At 42.0% G+C, this 14,181-nt stretch overlaps 1 protein-coding gene across 3 annotated transcripts in view; it reads left to right on the forward strand.

Annotated features, from left to right (window-relative positions):
- Nucleotides 1-14,181, forward strand: part of REC114 (REC114 meiotic recombination protein) — a 183,774-nt gene that overhangs the window by 56,826 nt on the left and 112,767 nt on the right. Inside the window, exon 2 of one of the 3 annotated variants that reach the window (XM_020893535.2) lies at nt 12,433-12,625. The exons of the other annotated variants lie outside the window; for them this stretch is intronic. Within the exon in view, the coding sequence (XP_020749194.1) occupies nt 12,467-12,625 (159 nt within the window). The 5' untranslated portion in view covers nt 12,433-12,466. The remainder of the gene's footprint in view (nt 1-12,432; nt 12,626-14,181) is intronic. 3 annotated transcript variants of the gene reach the window in all.

A 14,181-nucleotide genomic window follows, 5' to 3' on the forward strand; every position in this document is an offset into this window, starting at 1 on the left:
TCCTTACTCGTAAATGGTCTAATAGCACTTCATGGAGATTTTTTTAAGAATTAGAAGAGTTTATATTTGTGAATCACTTGAAACAATCCTGGCACATAGTGAATACTCAGTAAACGTGAACTCTTATGACTTTCTTCTTTTAATTTTTAAAAAATTTCATTCATTTATTAGGTGTGTTGGGTCTTATTTGCTGGCATTTAGGACCTTTTAGTTGTGGCACGTGGGGGATCTTTAGTTGCAGCATAAAGACTCTTAGTTGTGGCATGTGGGACCTAGTTCCCTGACCATGGATTAAACCCAGGGCCTCTGCATTGGGAGCATGGAGCCTTAGCTACTGGCCCACCAGGGACTTCTCTGACCTTTCTTATATCTTACCCGGAGTTACCCTAGAATCCAAATTCCCTGGTGGCTCAGAGAGTAAAGAACCTGCCCGCAATGGGAAGACCAGGGTTTGATCCCTGGATCAGAAGGAAATGACTACCCACTCCAGTATTCTTGCCTGGAGAAGTCTATGGACAGAGGAGCCTGGTGGGCTATAGCCCATGGGGTCCCAAACAGGTGGACACGACTGAGTGACTAACACTTTCATTTTTCACAAGTACCCTAAAATGTCTTGCTACACACTCTATTACTTTGTACACTGTATATGAGTGTGAGCAGTTGTGCGGGGCTTGACTATAAGACCTAGAGTCATGAGGCTACTCGTGGACTGATCTAGCATCAAAAAGCTCTCCAAGACTTGAGGGGACTCCAGCCACCAGAGGCTTTAACCAGGTGCCCTCTTCTCTCTGAGCACAGGCTTCTACTCTGACTGGACAGCCCACTCTATTCTCTAAATTCTTATGGAATTCAGTCTGATTGAATTCAGTTTCCAGTGCCCGCTAATTGTGCAAAGTCCTTTGTGCCCAGTTACTTCATTAGACATTCGACATTATCTACTTGTCAGGAGGTCTTCTCTTGTGCAATCAGTGGCCACAGCACTTCAGAGAAAGGCTTTGCTTTTCTTCTCTAGGCAGATCTATGGATGAGGCAGTACAGCTGGAAGGGAGGTTGTGATCAGGCTTTCCACATTATATCCTACAACCTCCATGGAATGGACACCTTTCCACCTTTCTGCCTGGCAAACTTTGCATTCACCTATCAAGTTTGAACCCAAGGACCACATATTTCTCGGGCCCCTCTTCTCTGATTCTCCCAGACAGTACTGGGTGCTGTTTTTATACATGCTGGACCTAGGTACAACTCTCCATTGGAGGATCTGTCTTATCAACCTCTGTACTCCTCTCTGCCCTTTTTTCCCTCAGATACAATTCATATGTAACATTGTATTAGTTTTAGGTATGCATGACCATCTTTTCATTAGAATTCCTCCTGTGTCTCTGCTACCTGGCACACAGTAGGTGCTTAACTAAAAACTTTATTAGTGAATGAAAGAAATTTAGGTATTCATGCAAAAGAAGGTAAATTTCAGCCCATGTTTGTTCCGTTTGCTTCATGTGTTGTTGGTCATGTGTTAGCTTCTCCAGGAACATGTCTTTGATCTCCTGCCTTCCCGGACCTGAAAACAGCATTCCTCTGTGCTCTGTGTTAAGTTTGTGTGGTACCCTGTAGTTTGTCTGTTTGTTTTTTCACATTTATCACCTAGGATGGAGACTTATTTCCTTATATATTTGTCTTTTTGCCTAGAAGGGAGCTCACTGAGGGCAAGAAGTGGGGCTTATTCATCTCTAAAGCTCCTGTGTACTCAAGATACACAGGAGTATCTTGTGTACCCAAGATACTTCTTGAAATAGAGCGGGTGATCAATACATGTGTTTTGAATGCATGAATGAATATAGGCTTCAAAGCTATTCCAAAATAGCAGAAAATTCCCAACCCATTAGCTTAGTCTTTGCAATGTGATCTTGCTGCAGACCTCCTTTTTTCATTGTGTTTGGTTCAGAGTAAAACTACTTATTTTCTTTTCTCATAGTTTTCACAGTGTCCCAGAACATATTTCAACTGACTAGAGGGGGTGAAGGGATGGAAAAAATATCATTAGTGTTCCACTGTAAACAACTGAAACCCACTGTAAACCTCTTCAAAGTGGTTTTTGTATGATTGCTTTGCCTATACAAGGTCACAGCTCTCACAATTGAATGATATGTGGAATTCCTCTACTATCCCTAGTTTCTGTCTGCTTCCTCCCTCCTTTGCAAACTCTGTCATTTCTAGTCTGACACATGTGCATTATGCAAAATGCCAAGATGTTTTTGCAAAAAAAAAAAAAAAAAACAGCTTCTTCTCAATGCTTATTAGCTCAAAAACACCTCAAAAATTCCTCACACCATGCATGAAAATAAATTTCAGATGTATTAGACCTAAATGTGAAACCAAACTGTAAAACTGTGAGAAGGGAAAATAAGTTAATATCATTATGAGTTTCTAAGAAAAAGAGGATTTCTTAAATAAGGCACAAAAATTATGAACAATAAAAGAAAAAATAGATTTGAATCCATTAAAAATAAAAACTAAGTATCATAGACAAAGTTAGAACACAACTAAAACACCAGTAAAAATATGTGCAACATATTTAACAGACAAAGGAAGAGTATCTAGAATATATGAAGAACTGCTAAAAATTAATAACAAAAAGACACACTCAATATAAAATAGGCAAAGGAGCTGAACAAGGAATTCACATAAGAAGAAAACAAAATGGGCAGTGAGCTTATGAAGAGCTGCTTAATTTCACTAGGGATCAAGGAAATGGATATCTAAACAATAATGACTATTTGCAAAAATTAAAATCAGACAACATCAATATTGAAGAAGATGTGGGGAAATGTGAATTTTCAACAGTATGGACAATGTTTTAAACTAGTACAACCTCATGAGAAAATAACTTGACAATCGCTAATAAAATTAGAAATGTACACATGTGATTGAGCAATAATATTTTTAGGTTTACACCCTAGAGAATAAATTGCACATGGTTACATGGAGGCGCATAAAAGAATAAAGGGGTTGGTTTTTTTTTTGTAATCTTGATAAATTTGGGAACCTTTGATGTAACAGTGTAGCTCTCTGTGAAAGTCGCTCAGTTGTGTCCCACTTTTTGTGATCCCATAGACTATATCATCCATGGAATTCTCCAGGCCACAATACTGGAGTGGATAGCCATTCCCTTCTCCAGGGGTTCTTCCCAACCCAGGGATCAAACCTCGGTCTCCGAATTGCAGGCAGATTCCTTACCATGTGAGTCAGCAGTGAAGCCCGTCATAGTGTAGATTGACCCACAAAGCAGAGACCAGAAAAATGTCTTGCTTGCAGGTTTTTTATTTGTTGATTCATTAACATAGAACTCAAAGCCCACAACACTATAACTCATGTCTGAAGGATGTTTATCTGTGCTTAGTCACTCAGCTGCATCCGACTCTTTGCAACCCCACAGACTGTAGCCCACCAGGCTCCTAGGTCCGTGGAGATTCTCCAGGTAAGAATACCGGAATGGGTTGCCATGCCCTCCTCCGGGGAATCTTCCCAACCCAGGCCTCCCGCATTGCAGGCAGGTTCTTTACTGTCTAAGCCACCAGGAAAGCCCAAACACACTTACTTTCTTCATAAGGCACATCTCTTCCTGAGCTCAGGAACACCAGCCAGCACTTCAACATTATGCTTGGGAGTCATTTTAAACAGTGAAATCACCAACAAAGGGTATGTAAATGTGAAAAACGTCACAGTAGGTAGACTACAAAAAGTACCCTAATTTATGATATGAGAATTGAAACAAGAAGGCCGTGTGTTGCCTTGTTCCATCTTTGGGGGGGCTACAAGGATCTGATGACTCAGAATTTTCCCCTCAATGTGTAAGTCTATGAAGGACCATAAAGGGGAGGTTTATATTGATTGGGGCAGTTACAAGGAAAGTTTAATGGGTAGCCAAATTTGCAAATATAAAATCTTCAAATAAAGAGGATTTACTATATATGTAACAGTGGCTTTTCATGAAATGAAGACATTCATGTAACAAGCACCCAAGTTAAGAAATGAAACAGCCCCCCTTTGGGCTCTCTTTGAAGGATAACCACTCTCCTGACTTCTAACATCATAGATTAGTTTGTAGTATGGTTTGTTTTTTCTTTCACATTATGTCAGAGTAAGCATGTATTGTGTACTCTTGTGTGCAGCTTTTTTCAGTATTATATCTGAATTGTTGTTATCCTTATTGTTAGATAAGGCTTCCCTGGTGGCTCAGCTGGTAAAGAATCTGCCTGCAATGCAGGAGTAGGAGTTTCCTGCATTGGTTTGATCCCTGGGTTGGGAAGATCCCCTGGAGATGGGAAAGGTTACTCACTCCAGTATTCTGGCCTGGAGAATTCCACGGACTGTATAGACCATGGGGTCGCAAAGAGTCGGACACAACTGAGCAACTCTCACTTTCAATACAACTTTAATTGTTATATATGATTTGTAATATAATCTATGAATTATATTCATCCATGTTGTATTTATCATTTTAAAATGTCTTTGTCAGTCTGTTATTAATTTTTTTCAGAAGTGAGTTTGTACTCTTATTGTTGCTTCTGTTGTCTTTCTTAGAACTAGATTTCCTCATGTGTTTTACACTTTTGATTTTTAAGGTCATTTTAAGTGACCTTAAAGCAGGGAAATTCTCTGATTCTTCACCTATCCTTTTTTTTAATTAAAAAAAAATTATTGGAGCATAATTGATTTACAATGTTGTGTTACTTTCTGCCATACAAAGTGAATCAGTTATACATGACTCTTTCCTTTACTTTCTAGTAGTGGAAGGGGTGTGCTCCTGCCTTCCTCTAACTCAAGTCCCAGTGCAGAACTGATATAGGCATGTTTCAGCATCCCTCTCCTGCTGCAACTTGGGGCTATTCAGTCTCAGAGCCTGCAGGAGACTTGACTCAGGCCCTGGTTGTGATGTTGTATCTGTTCTGCTGTCTCCTTAGGTTCCTATTGACCTAGAAACAATTACACCAAGAGGCAGGGTGGCAGCCTTGCTAGTGAAAAGTGAAGTCGCTCAGTCATGTCCGACTCTTTGCGACCCCATGGACTGTAGCCTACCAGGTTTCTCCATCCATGGGATTTTCCAAGCAAGAATACTGGGGTGGGTTGCCATTTCCTTCTCCAGGAGATCTTCCCGACCCAGGGGTTGAACCTGGGTCTCCTGCATTGTAGGCAGATGCTTTACCGTCTAAGCCACCAGGGAAGGCCTTGCTAAGCCCCCCTCAAAGAAGGGCCACTGACTCCTACTCCTGGCTTCATGCAGGGAGCCTGACTCTGTTCCGGCCTTGTGTGGAGCTGGTTGGCTCTTGTTTCTCTTTTGGAATGGGTCTCCTGCCACCATTGTCTGGATCCAGACTTGGAGCCCAGCATGCCCCTGGCTTTCACCCTTGCTTGCTATTGCGAATTCCTGGTCCCAGAGATGCTTCCCTTGTCTTTGATCCCAGTTATCTCTTTTTGGTTATCTTTTAATATTGGACCTGTCCTTGCTATATTTCTGGAGATGGAAGAAGTTGTAGAGCAATAAACAACTATATGCTATGGTGCCTAGAAGTCTGTGTTGCTTTGCTTTACAAGGATAGCAAAGCCATTTTTAATCAGATCAATAAAGCACTGTTCAAGAGTCTCCACCTAGGTGGAAACACCACAAATGCCCATCAACTGATGAACAGTAAACAAAATGTGGTACACTTATATAATGGAGTATTAGCCAACCGTTAAAGAGAATGAAGTACCGATGATACATGCAATTACATGGACGGACCTTGGAAATATACTAAGTAAAAGAAGCCAAACATGAAAGACTGTCTATTGTATAATGCTATTTATATGAAATATCCAGAACAGGCAAATCCATAGAGACAGAAAGCAGACTGATGGCTTCCAGGAACTGGGGGAGCAGAAAAGGGGGAGTGACTGCTAGGAGGTATGGTGTTTTGTTTTGGGGTGATGAGAATATCCCCAAACTAGATAGTAGTGATGGTTTCACAACATTGTAAATGGACTAAATGCCACTGAATCACACACTTTATAATGGTTAAAATAATGAATTTTGTGTTATGTGACTTTTACCACAAGACAAAAAAACAGTCTCTATTCTTCTGCACAACTTTTCTACTGCTCCCATTTGAATGTATCACTCCTTAATTGCACCAGCACACTACCTGGTCTGTCCCTTTAGTGCGCATCTTCTACATTTCATTGCAAATTACCTGTGTCTGTCCCTCTGTCAGACTATAAGCATTTTCAATAGAAGAGCTGTGTCCAATTCAGATTTGTTTCTCTGTTACCTTGCTTAGTGTCTGACACAGAGAAAGCCCAACAAATGCTTGCTGAATCAATGAATGAACAAATTAGCTGAACTCAAACACAACCACTCAAAAAAAAAAAAAAAAAAAAATCGCCCTTCCTCAGGGTCTGTCAATTTATTGTTAGAATGCTCCCCTGGGGAAAGGATTTTCATTCGGAAACATATTGTGACACTCTCATTCATGGCTGAAGCCTTCCGTGAGAGAAAACAGTGCAAAGGGCCCTGACCATTCCCTGGGGTCCCCTGAAAACGTTGACCTCCTAGCTTCTGCCAGCCCTAACCTATCGTCTGCTGGAGGTGCAACTGCAACGGCTGCAGACTCAAATATTCAAAATATTCTCAATAACAAAGCTCAGAAATGCTTCTGCTGAGTCATTCTCCAGCACAAAGCATTTTCTTTATGAGGCTCTCATCTGTCCTCTGAGGCGTAAATTGCAAATATCGCAGCCTCACTCTTCAGAGGTGCGTTAAATGACTTCTCCTGGGTCAGGCAACAAATGATGAAATAAGTGATGCATCAAATTGCAAAAGACTTCAAGGGGGTCTTCCTGTCTATGCTCCTATATATGATTACATATTTGTAGGCTTGAGGGTTATAAATTTCCTGAATACACAGCTCTGAGACTGAAATTTTGAGGTACCAAAATTTCTTCCTCAACTTTAGCTTCAGTTCTTTATGATATGGCTGAAGATGTTTCTTCTTGTTCCAACTTGTGTGGAGATGAAGATAGGAAAGGGTTATTAACCACCTCCCCCACGTCAGTGCTTTATATCCTCAAATGACTTTTAAATTATCCCTTTCACTCTTCCATATTAAAATGTGCAATCTTTTTGTTAAAAATAATTGGGGACCTACCATGTGCCAGGAACTCTGGATTCCAACCTAAGTAAAATATAAACCCGCCCTTCAAAGTGGAAATTCAGTCTTTCTTTAGGGTTTGCTTGAAGTTCCTCTTTCTGACTCTAATCCAACTTGCTAAAATGTGCCCCTAAATCTACCAGCAGGCAAACATTTTACTAGCTTATTATTATTCTCTGTGTGTTTAATAAATGGAAAGAGTCTGTGTTAATCTCTCTTCATGTTGTGCCCAATGATCAGCAACCTGTGGACAGGTTGGGATTGTCTGTGCCCAGTCACATTGAAATCCCTTCAATTACCTGAAATGGAGCAGTTAGTTTTTGCCTGTGAAAGAAACAGAGCAGAAACCTGAAAATAATTGCTTTTTACCAGTGAGTGTAGAGTTCCATGGAAACATCCCCTTCTTACACATCATCCCCAGGTCTGACATCACGGAGACACCTCACCTGGCTTGACTTATGCAAACAGGGCTCTTCTGGGAAACCCCACAGACACCAGCAGTGTCCTGCAGTTTCCAATCCCTGTGTGGTTCCTGGAGCTGTGGCTGAGAGACACAGCAGGCAGAGTAAAGATGTGTATTTCTTTGTCATCTAGGAGACTGAAGCCATCATTTTCTTTGCTGTCTCATCCTCCTAGCAAGAAGGGATACATGGGGTCCCTAGCCTGCTTTGAAAAAGACATGCTAGGATTCTGAAACTAGCCCTGCAGCTTGCCTCCAGTATGATGCTGACTACTCATGAGACAAGCATCTCTGTCATTGTGCCACCTACAAAATAGAGTTACACAGTAAAAGGATTTGGGATTTTAAAAAAATGTTTAAAAAAGCTGGTAACAGTCTTCTAAGAGGGGGTCAGAGTAGCTCATAGTCACCTGTCATTCATGAGTCCTGACCACAAATACTGTTGTTCTACTGCTGTTGGTCAGCAAGGTATTGAAGGGTCTGCTTTGGATGTGACTTCTCTCTCCTCTTAATGCCTGTTGTACCATCTTCTTTCGTGTGCCTAAATTATAGCTAAATATATGAAGGCAGGGAACTGTCTGCCTTGTTTGTCACTCTTTTAGTTTGGCTTCCCCGAGAAACAGATGCTGGGACAAAAATTTAAGTGCAAGCAATTTATTTGAGAGGAGATTACAGGAAACACTGGTAGGAAAGGGAGGCAGGGAAGCCAAAAAAAGAACCATTACCAAGAAGTTATATCAGGGGTAACTGGAGCCTGATCCCATGGGTGAAGCCTGGGGAATGGGATATTATACAAATCTCAGAGTTGTCCTACCCGAGGAGTGAGGAAATTGGGGTACTTATATCCCAGTTTCCATCAGACACTGGTTGAGGGCAGTTCCTATATAATAGTAATTGTATATCAATGCAAAAAAAAGAAGAAGCTTAATTCTTACTTCACTTCATGCAAACAATTTAATGTAAGGAGGATCATATGTCTAGACGTAAAAGACAGAACTATAAAGTTTTCAGATGAAAACATAGGAGAATATATGTACAACCTCAGAGTAGTCACAGATTTCTTAGGCAGGACACAAAAAGCACTAAAAAAAAAAAAAAAAAAAACCCTGAAAAATTAATAAAACTGACTTCACTCAGAATTAAATAGTTCTGCTCTTTGGAAAACATTGTTAAGAAAACAAAAAGGCAAGTAATAGAATGGGAAGAGTATTTTCAATACATATATCTAACAACAAACTTGTATCCAGAATATATAAAGAACCCCCTACAAATCAGTAATGATAAAGATTTGAACACATACTTCATGAAATAAAATATACAAATGGCCAGTAAGCTGTTTGAAATGGGGCTCAACATCATTTGGTATCTGGGAAAGCAAATTAAAACCACAGTAAGATGTTACTATAGATCCGCTAGAGTTGCTAAAACTGAAAGGACTTGACATGCAAATGTCAGCATCGATAACTGGAATTCTCATATTTTGTTGGTAGGAGTACAAAATGGTACAACCAGTGTGGAGAACTCTTCGGCAGTTTTTTATGGGATTAAACATATCTAACCAGCAATTCCACTCCCTTGGTATTTAATGAAGATAAATGACAGCACATCTCTACAAAAAGACTAATACAAAAACTGTCTACAACAGCTTAAAAAGCCAAGCAAACAGAAAACAATTCAAATGCCTATCAACAAGTGAGGAACAAATCGTGATATAATCATGCACCAGAATGCTATTCATCACAAAAAAGAAATGAACTACTGGTTTATACAACATGGATGAAGCTAAAAGACAAAATTATACTGAACAAAAGAAGAAGATATAAAAGAATATATCCTGTGGTTTTATATATAGCTCTCTATATAAATATATATGTATTTGTGGCTTCCCAGGTAGCTCAGTGGTAAAGAATCTGGCTGTCAATACAGGAGGTCCAGGAGATGCAGGTTCAGTTCCTGGGTTGGGAAGATCCCTTGGAGGAGGAAATGGCAACCCACTCCAGTATTCTTCCCTGGAAAATCCCATGGACAGAGGAATCTGGTGGACTGTAGTCCATGGGGTTGCAAAGAGTTGGACACAATAGAGTGACTGAGCACATACATACACACACACACATACATATATATATGTATGTATAAAGTCCAGAAACAAAAAAGCTTATCTACAGTGATTAAAGTCAGATCAGTGGAAAAATTCAGACCAATGGTTGCCCCTGGGAGTTGCAAACTGACCAGAGGGAGGCACTCCCAAGGGAACTTGTTGTTCCAAGTTTGGAAATGTTCCGTATCTTTTTTGGATGGTGCTTACATGAATGTATACAGGTGTTAAAACTTGCCTAATTGAATATATAAGATCTGTGTTTTTTATTGTATAAAATTTTTATACCTTAATAAATATTACAGGCTTCTCTTTAAAAAAGAAAACACGATGGCCATTAAAAACATGGATTAATTTGTGTTCTGTCTACCCCACCCCCCCACCCCCCGTCAGCCACTCGATCGTAAGCTTCAGGTGGATAGAACACCTGTTTTATCTTCTGTATTCCCAGCACCTACTACAGTGTCTGGGATCTCTTGAATGCTCAAGTCACATTTGTTAATATCAGAGGTTTTTAAGAGCCTCTGTGCATTGAGCTGTGGCTTTGTATCGAGCTGTGGCTTTGTATCTCTCTCTGCAGACATGATCCATTCTTGGCAGACGCTGGTGGCTCCAGAAACTCGAGCACAGGTGCATTGTCTAGGAAGGGAGCTTGCAGGTGGGAGCCCAGCAGGGCCCTGGGTGTCCTTGGGCACTGACAGGGTCCCAACTGTGAGCACCATCTGCTCCTGTGAAGGGTGTCTGACAGCATCCACAGCCAGGGACCTGGAAGGTGAGCGCCTCTGAGACTGAATATCAGGCTCCCATCCCCATCCTCCTGCCTATGGGGGTGCATGGAAAGTCACTTTAACCCCACAAACTGAAAGTACCCACACATGTACTGCTTTGTAATTTACCAAGAATTTTCCCACAGATGATCTTACTTTATACTCCCTAGGACCCTGGAAGATTGGTATTGGCTAACTCTGTTTCACAGAGAGGTTAAGTGACATCCCAAGGTCACATAGCTGGCAAGTGGTGGAATTGGGATTCAAACCAAGTTTGTAACCATTTACTACTATATTAAATGCAGTACTGCTGTGTCATTTAAGGAACTTTGGAAGCCATTTCTCAAATCTGACCCCTTCAAGCTCTACTGGACTAATGGAAAGATAACTAACAAATACCCCTTATCTTGAATACAAGTTATTCTACATGCCCCTCAAAGATGAGCCTGCCTGGACCACCACTGTGATAGTGTCACTTCTCTATGTCAATTTTCCATACTCTTCACCATATACCAAGTAAAATTCACTCTCCTTAGCTACTGTTCAGTGCTCTTCTGCCTAACTCATCTTTGTGGCCTCATCTTCCTTAAAACCCCTTGCATTCTGGCTGGTTATGTCACTATCCTCATCTCTGCAACTTTACTCTTCAACTTGCCCTCCACCTGGAATACCAGTTTCATCCATCTTCCCTTGGGATGCTTTTACTGACCTTTCAAGTTGGGACTAAAATGCCACTGCCATTCCAGATTGTAGAGTTTTACATTACCTGAATCCTTAAAGCACCTTTCACTTGGCATTAATGTCAGATATCATGGGTACCTCTCTTTGTCTTCTTTATTAGATCCTAAGGTCCTAGAAGGCTATATTCATGCCTAACATATTTCCATAATCCCTGTAGTTACTAACATAGCTATATACTGTAGACATTTAAAGGTGTTTTGTTGAGTGAATAAATGACCCCTTCTCCAACCATGGCCTATGCATTTAATACCCTTTGAAATGCATGGTTTTAAAAATTGTTTGCATTTTAACTTTATGTGTTGGATTAACACAGCTTCCATCTTCCATACACAATGCTTCCAATTTGACCCAGCACAGATACCCAAGTTCTTTGCAAGTGGAGTAGACTCAAGGAGAGATTGCAGAGTCCACAGTCCTACACCGGCTTCACAAATTGCTTCTACTCTCAGGACACTATTTTGCACCTCCATCTATTCAATGAGGGTAATAATCTCTGTTTTGCTTTAATTTACCACAAGGTTGTTGAGAGAACAAATAACAGATGTAGAAGTGCTTTGTTGATTATAAATCATTCAGACCTGTTACTGAGTTGCACCTGCTGCTTGAGCCTCCCCTTTCATCGCTGGCAACATCCCACCCATTTGCTCCTCTCTTTTAAAGAGAACTGGACCATCTGGAGGGGAATGTGTCTAGGGGCTGCAGGAAGATGGATTTCCTGAATGGTGGGTAGAACTGGGGCTGTGTTTTGGTGGGGTTGAGGTGGGCAGCGCTGTTGTCATCCGAAAGGCTGCTGTGAAAAAGGAAGCCACACTTGTCCACATAGCGCAGAGACCTAGCCTAGTCCCAATGTGTAGAAATCTCAAGGCCAGTTACCAGAAATGTCTCAGAGCGGCAGATGTTCTGGGCTTCCTGACGGAAGTTGAGGGCTGGAACTACTGAAAGGCCAACTACCACTTATAAGCGTCACAGTCCCACTTGAAGGTGGAAGTTACCAACACTACTTTGCTCACCAAAATGAGATGCCCAAGGTCCAGAACTACGCCCTTAACCAGAGGGCAACCGCCAACTCCCTACTCGCCCCACCCTCACGCGAGTCTCTGGGGCTTGTCCATTGGCTTCCACTCTGGGGGAGGGTGGGCCTTGGGTCATTTCGCTTTCTGATTGGTTAGCTGCACCGATTGACAGGCGTGCTGCGGCTGCGCAAGCCAGGAAGAGAAGCATGGCGGAGGCGGGAAAAGAGCACGCGGGTCTCGGGTTACGAGCAGGAGACGCGGCACAGTGGCCTTTGCAGCGGTATGGCCGCTTCATGCCCTCCGGCACTGGGGAGCCGCCTGGGCCTGGCCAGAAAGCTGGGATGGCTTCTTCCCCGACATGGAAGGTGAGGCCTGAGGGCGGAAAGGGTTGGGAGGCTCTCACCCGGCGCCGGGAAGGAGGGACGACCGCAGCCTGCTTCGTGAGGGACTGGGATTCTTAACCACTGAGCCATCTAGGAAACCCCTACCTTGTTACCTTATCTTAAATTAGAGATAATAACGGTACCCACTGGGTGGTATGGTTGTGAGCTCTAAGTTAATATATATAAATCACTCAGTGCCTCGTATAAAGTTATAGAAGTGTTTACTGATAAAGTTATATAAGTGTTTATTTTGTCCTGGTGATATGTTTTAATGCTACGGGTTGCTGATCATTCACTTCCTTTTGGTCTGGTTTCACTGCTGGATGTGGACCCTGGGGTTTTGGATTGTGCCTGTGTATGTATGTTGGTATGATTTGGGCAGCAGTGGGTAGGAAAAAAGTGAGAGAATGCAAATTTCAGGTAAAGGATACAACATGTGCAAAGGCCCTGCTCCTGTACAACCTCAGAGAGTGTAATGTACAGACAAAAAGAGCGAGTCTGGTGCTTAGACAACAAGGGGTCAGATACCATGGGATGAGGTTGTCTAGAGAGGTAGGCAGGTACCTTATGAACAGTGTCCTAAAACCAATAGGAAGCCACTAAAGGGTTTTAAGTTGGAGCATTTTCATCTTTGAAAGATCACTCTGGTTGAAGAGTGGAGATAGAATTGGAGAGGAATACGAGTAGAGTTCAGAAGATTCCCTGGAGAAGAGCTAGGTTACCCATTCCAGTAATCTTGGGCTTCCCTGGTGGCTCAGATGGTAAAGAATCTGCCTGCAATACAGGAGACCTGGGTTTGATCCCTTGGTTAGGAAGATCACCTGGAGGAGGACACAGCAACCCTCTCCAGAATTCTTGCCTGGAGAATCCCCATGGACCGAGGAGCCTGGTGGGCTTCAGTCCATGGGGGTCTCGAAAGTGGCAGACATGATTTAGCAACTAAATAACAACAGCAGGTAGAGTCAGGAAGATCACTTAAAATGCTTTTGCAGTGTGGTGGGCAATAGCTGATAACTTGAGGGCAAGGGTGGGAGGATAGGGAGGGAGAATGGCAGTAGAGATGGGGAGACCAGGCATGTTACAGCTATGTTTTGGAGGCCAAAATGACTGGACTTGGAGATTGACTGGATATGAGTGGTGAGAATAAAGAGCTCCTGGGTTTCTGGCAGGAGCAACTGGATTGGGAAACATTGGAGGAAGAACAGTGAAGGAAAGATCCAAGACTTCAATTTCAGATGTATTGGGTTTAAATGCATTTATGCAGCATCCAAGTGAAGATGTTGAATGGAAAAACATCTGGGCTGGAGATGTAAATGTGTCATCAACATGAAGGTGACATTCATAGTTAAGAGATGATACAAGATTTCAGGACCAAGCCTCAAGGTAGGTCAGGACAGGTAGAGGGGACCGAGTCCCTAAAGCAGATTGCCAAGGGTCAGAGAGTTGGGAGATACCAGGAGAAGGCAAATCCATCAAAGCTACAAAAGATTATTACAAGAGGGAGAGAACAATTAACTTTGTTGAATGATGCTGCAGAG

Source organism: Odocoileus virginianus, chromosome 6 (assembly GCF_023699985.2).
Source record: "Odocoileus virginianus isolate 20LAN1187 ecotype Illinois chromosome 6, Ovbor_1.2, whole genome shotgun sequence".
Taxonomy (NCBI): domain Eukaryota; kingdom Metazoa; phylum Chordata; class Mammalia; order Artiodactyla; family Cervidae; genus Odocoileus; species Odocoileus virginianus.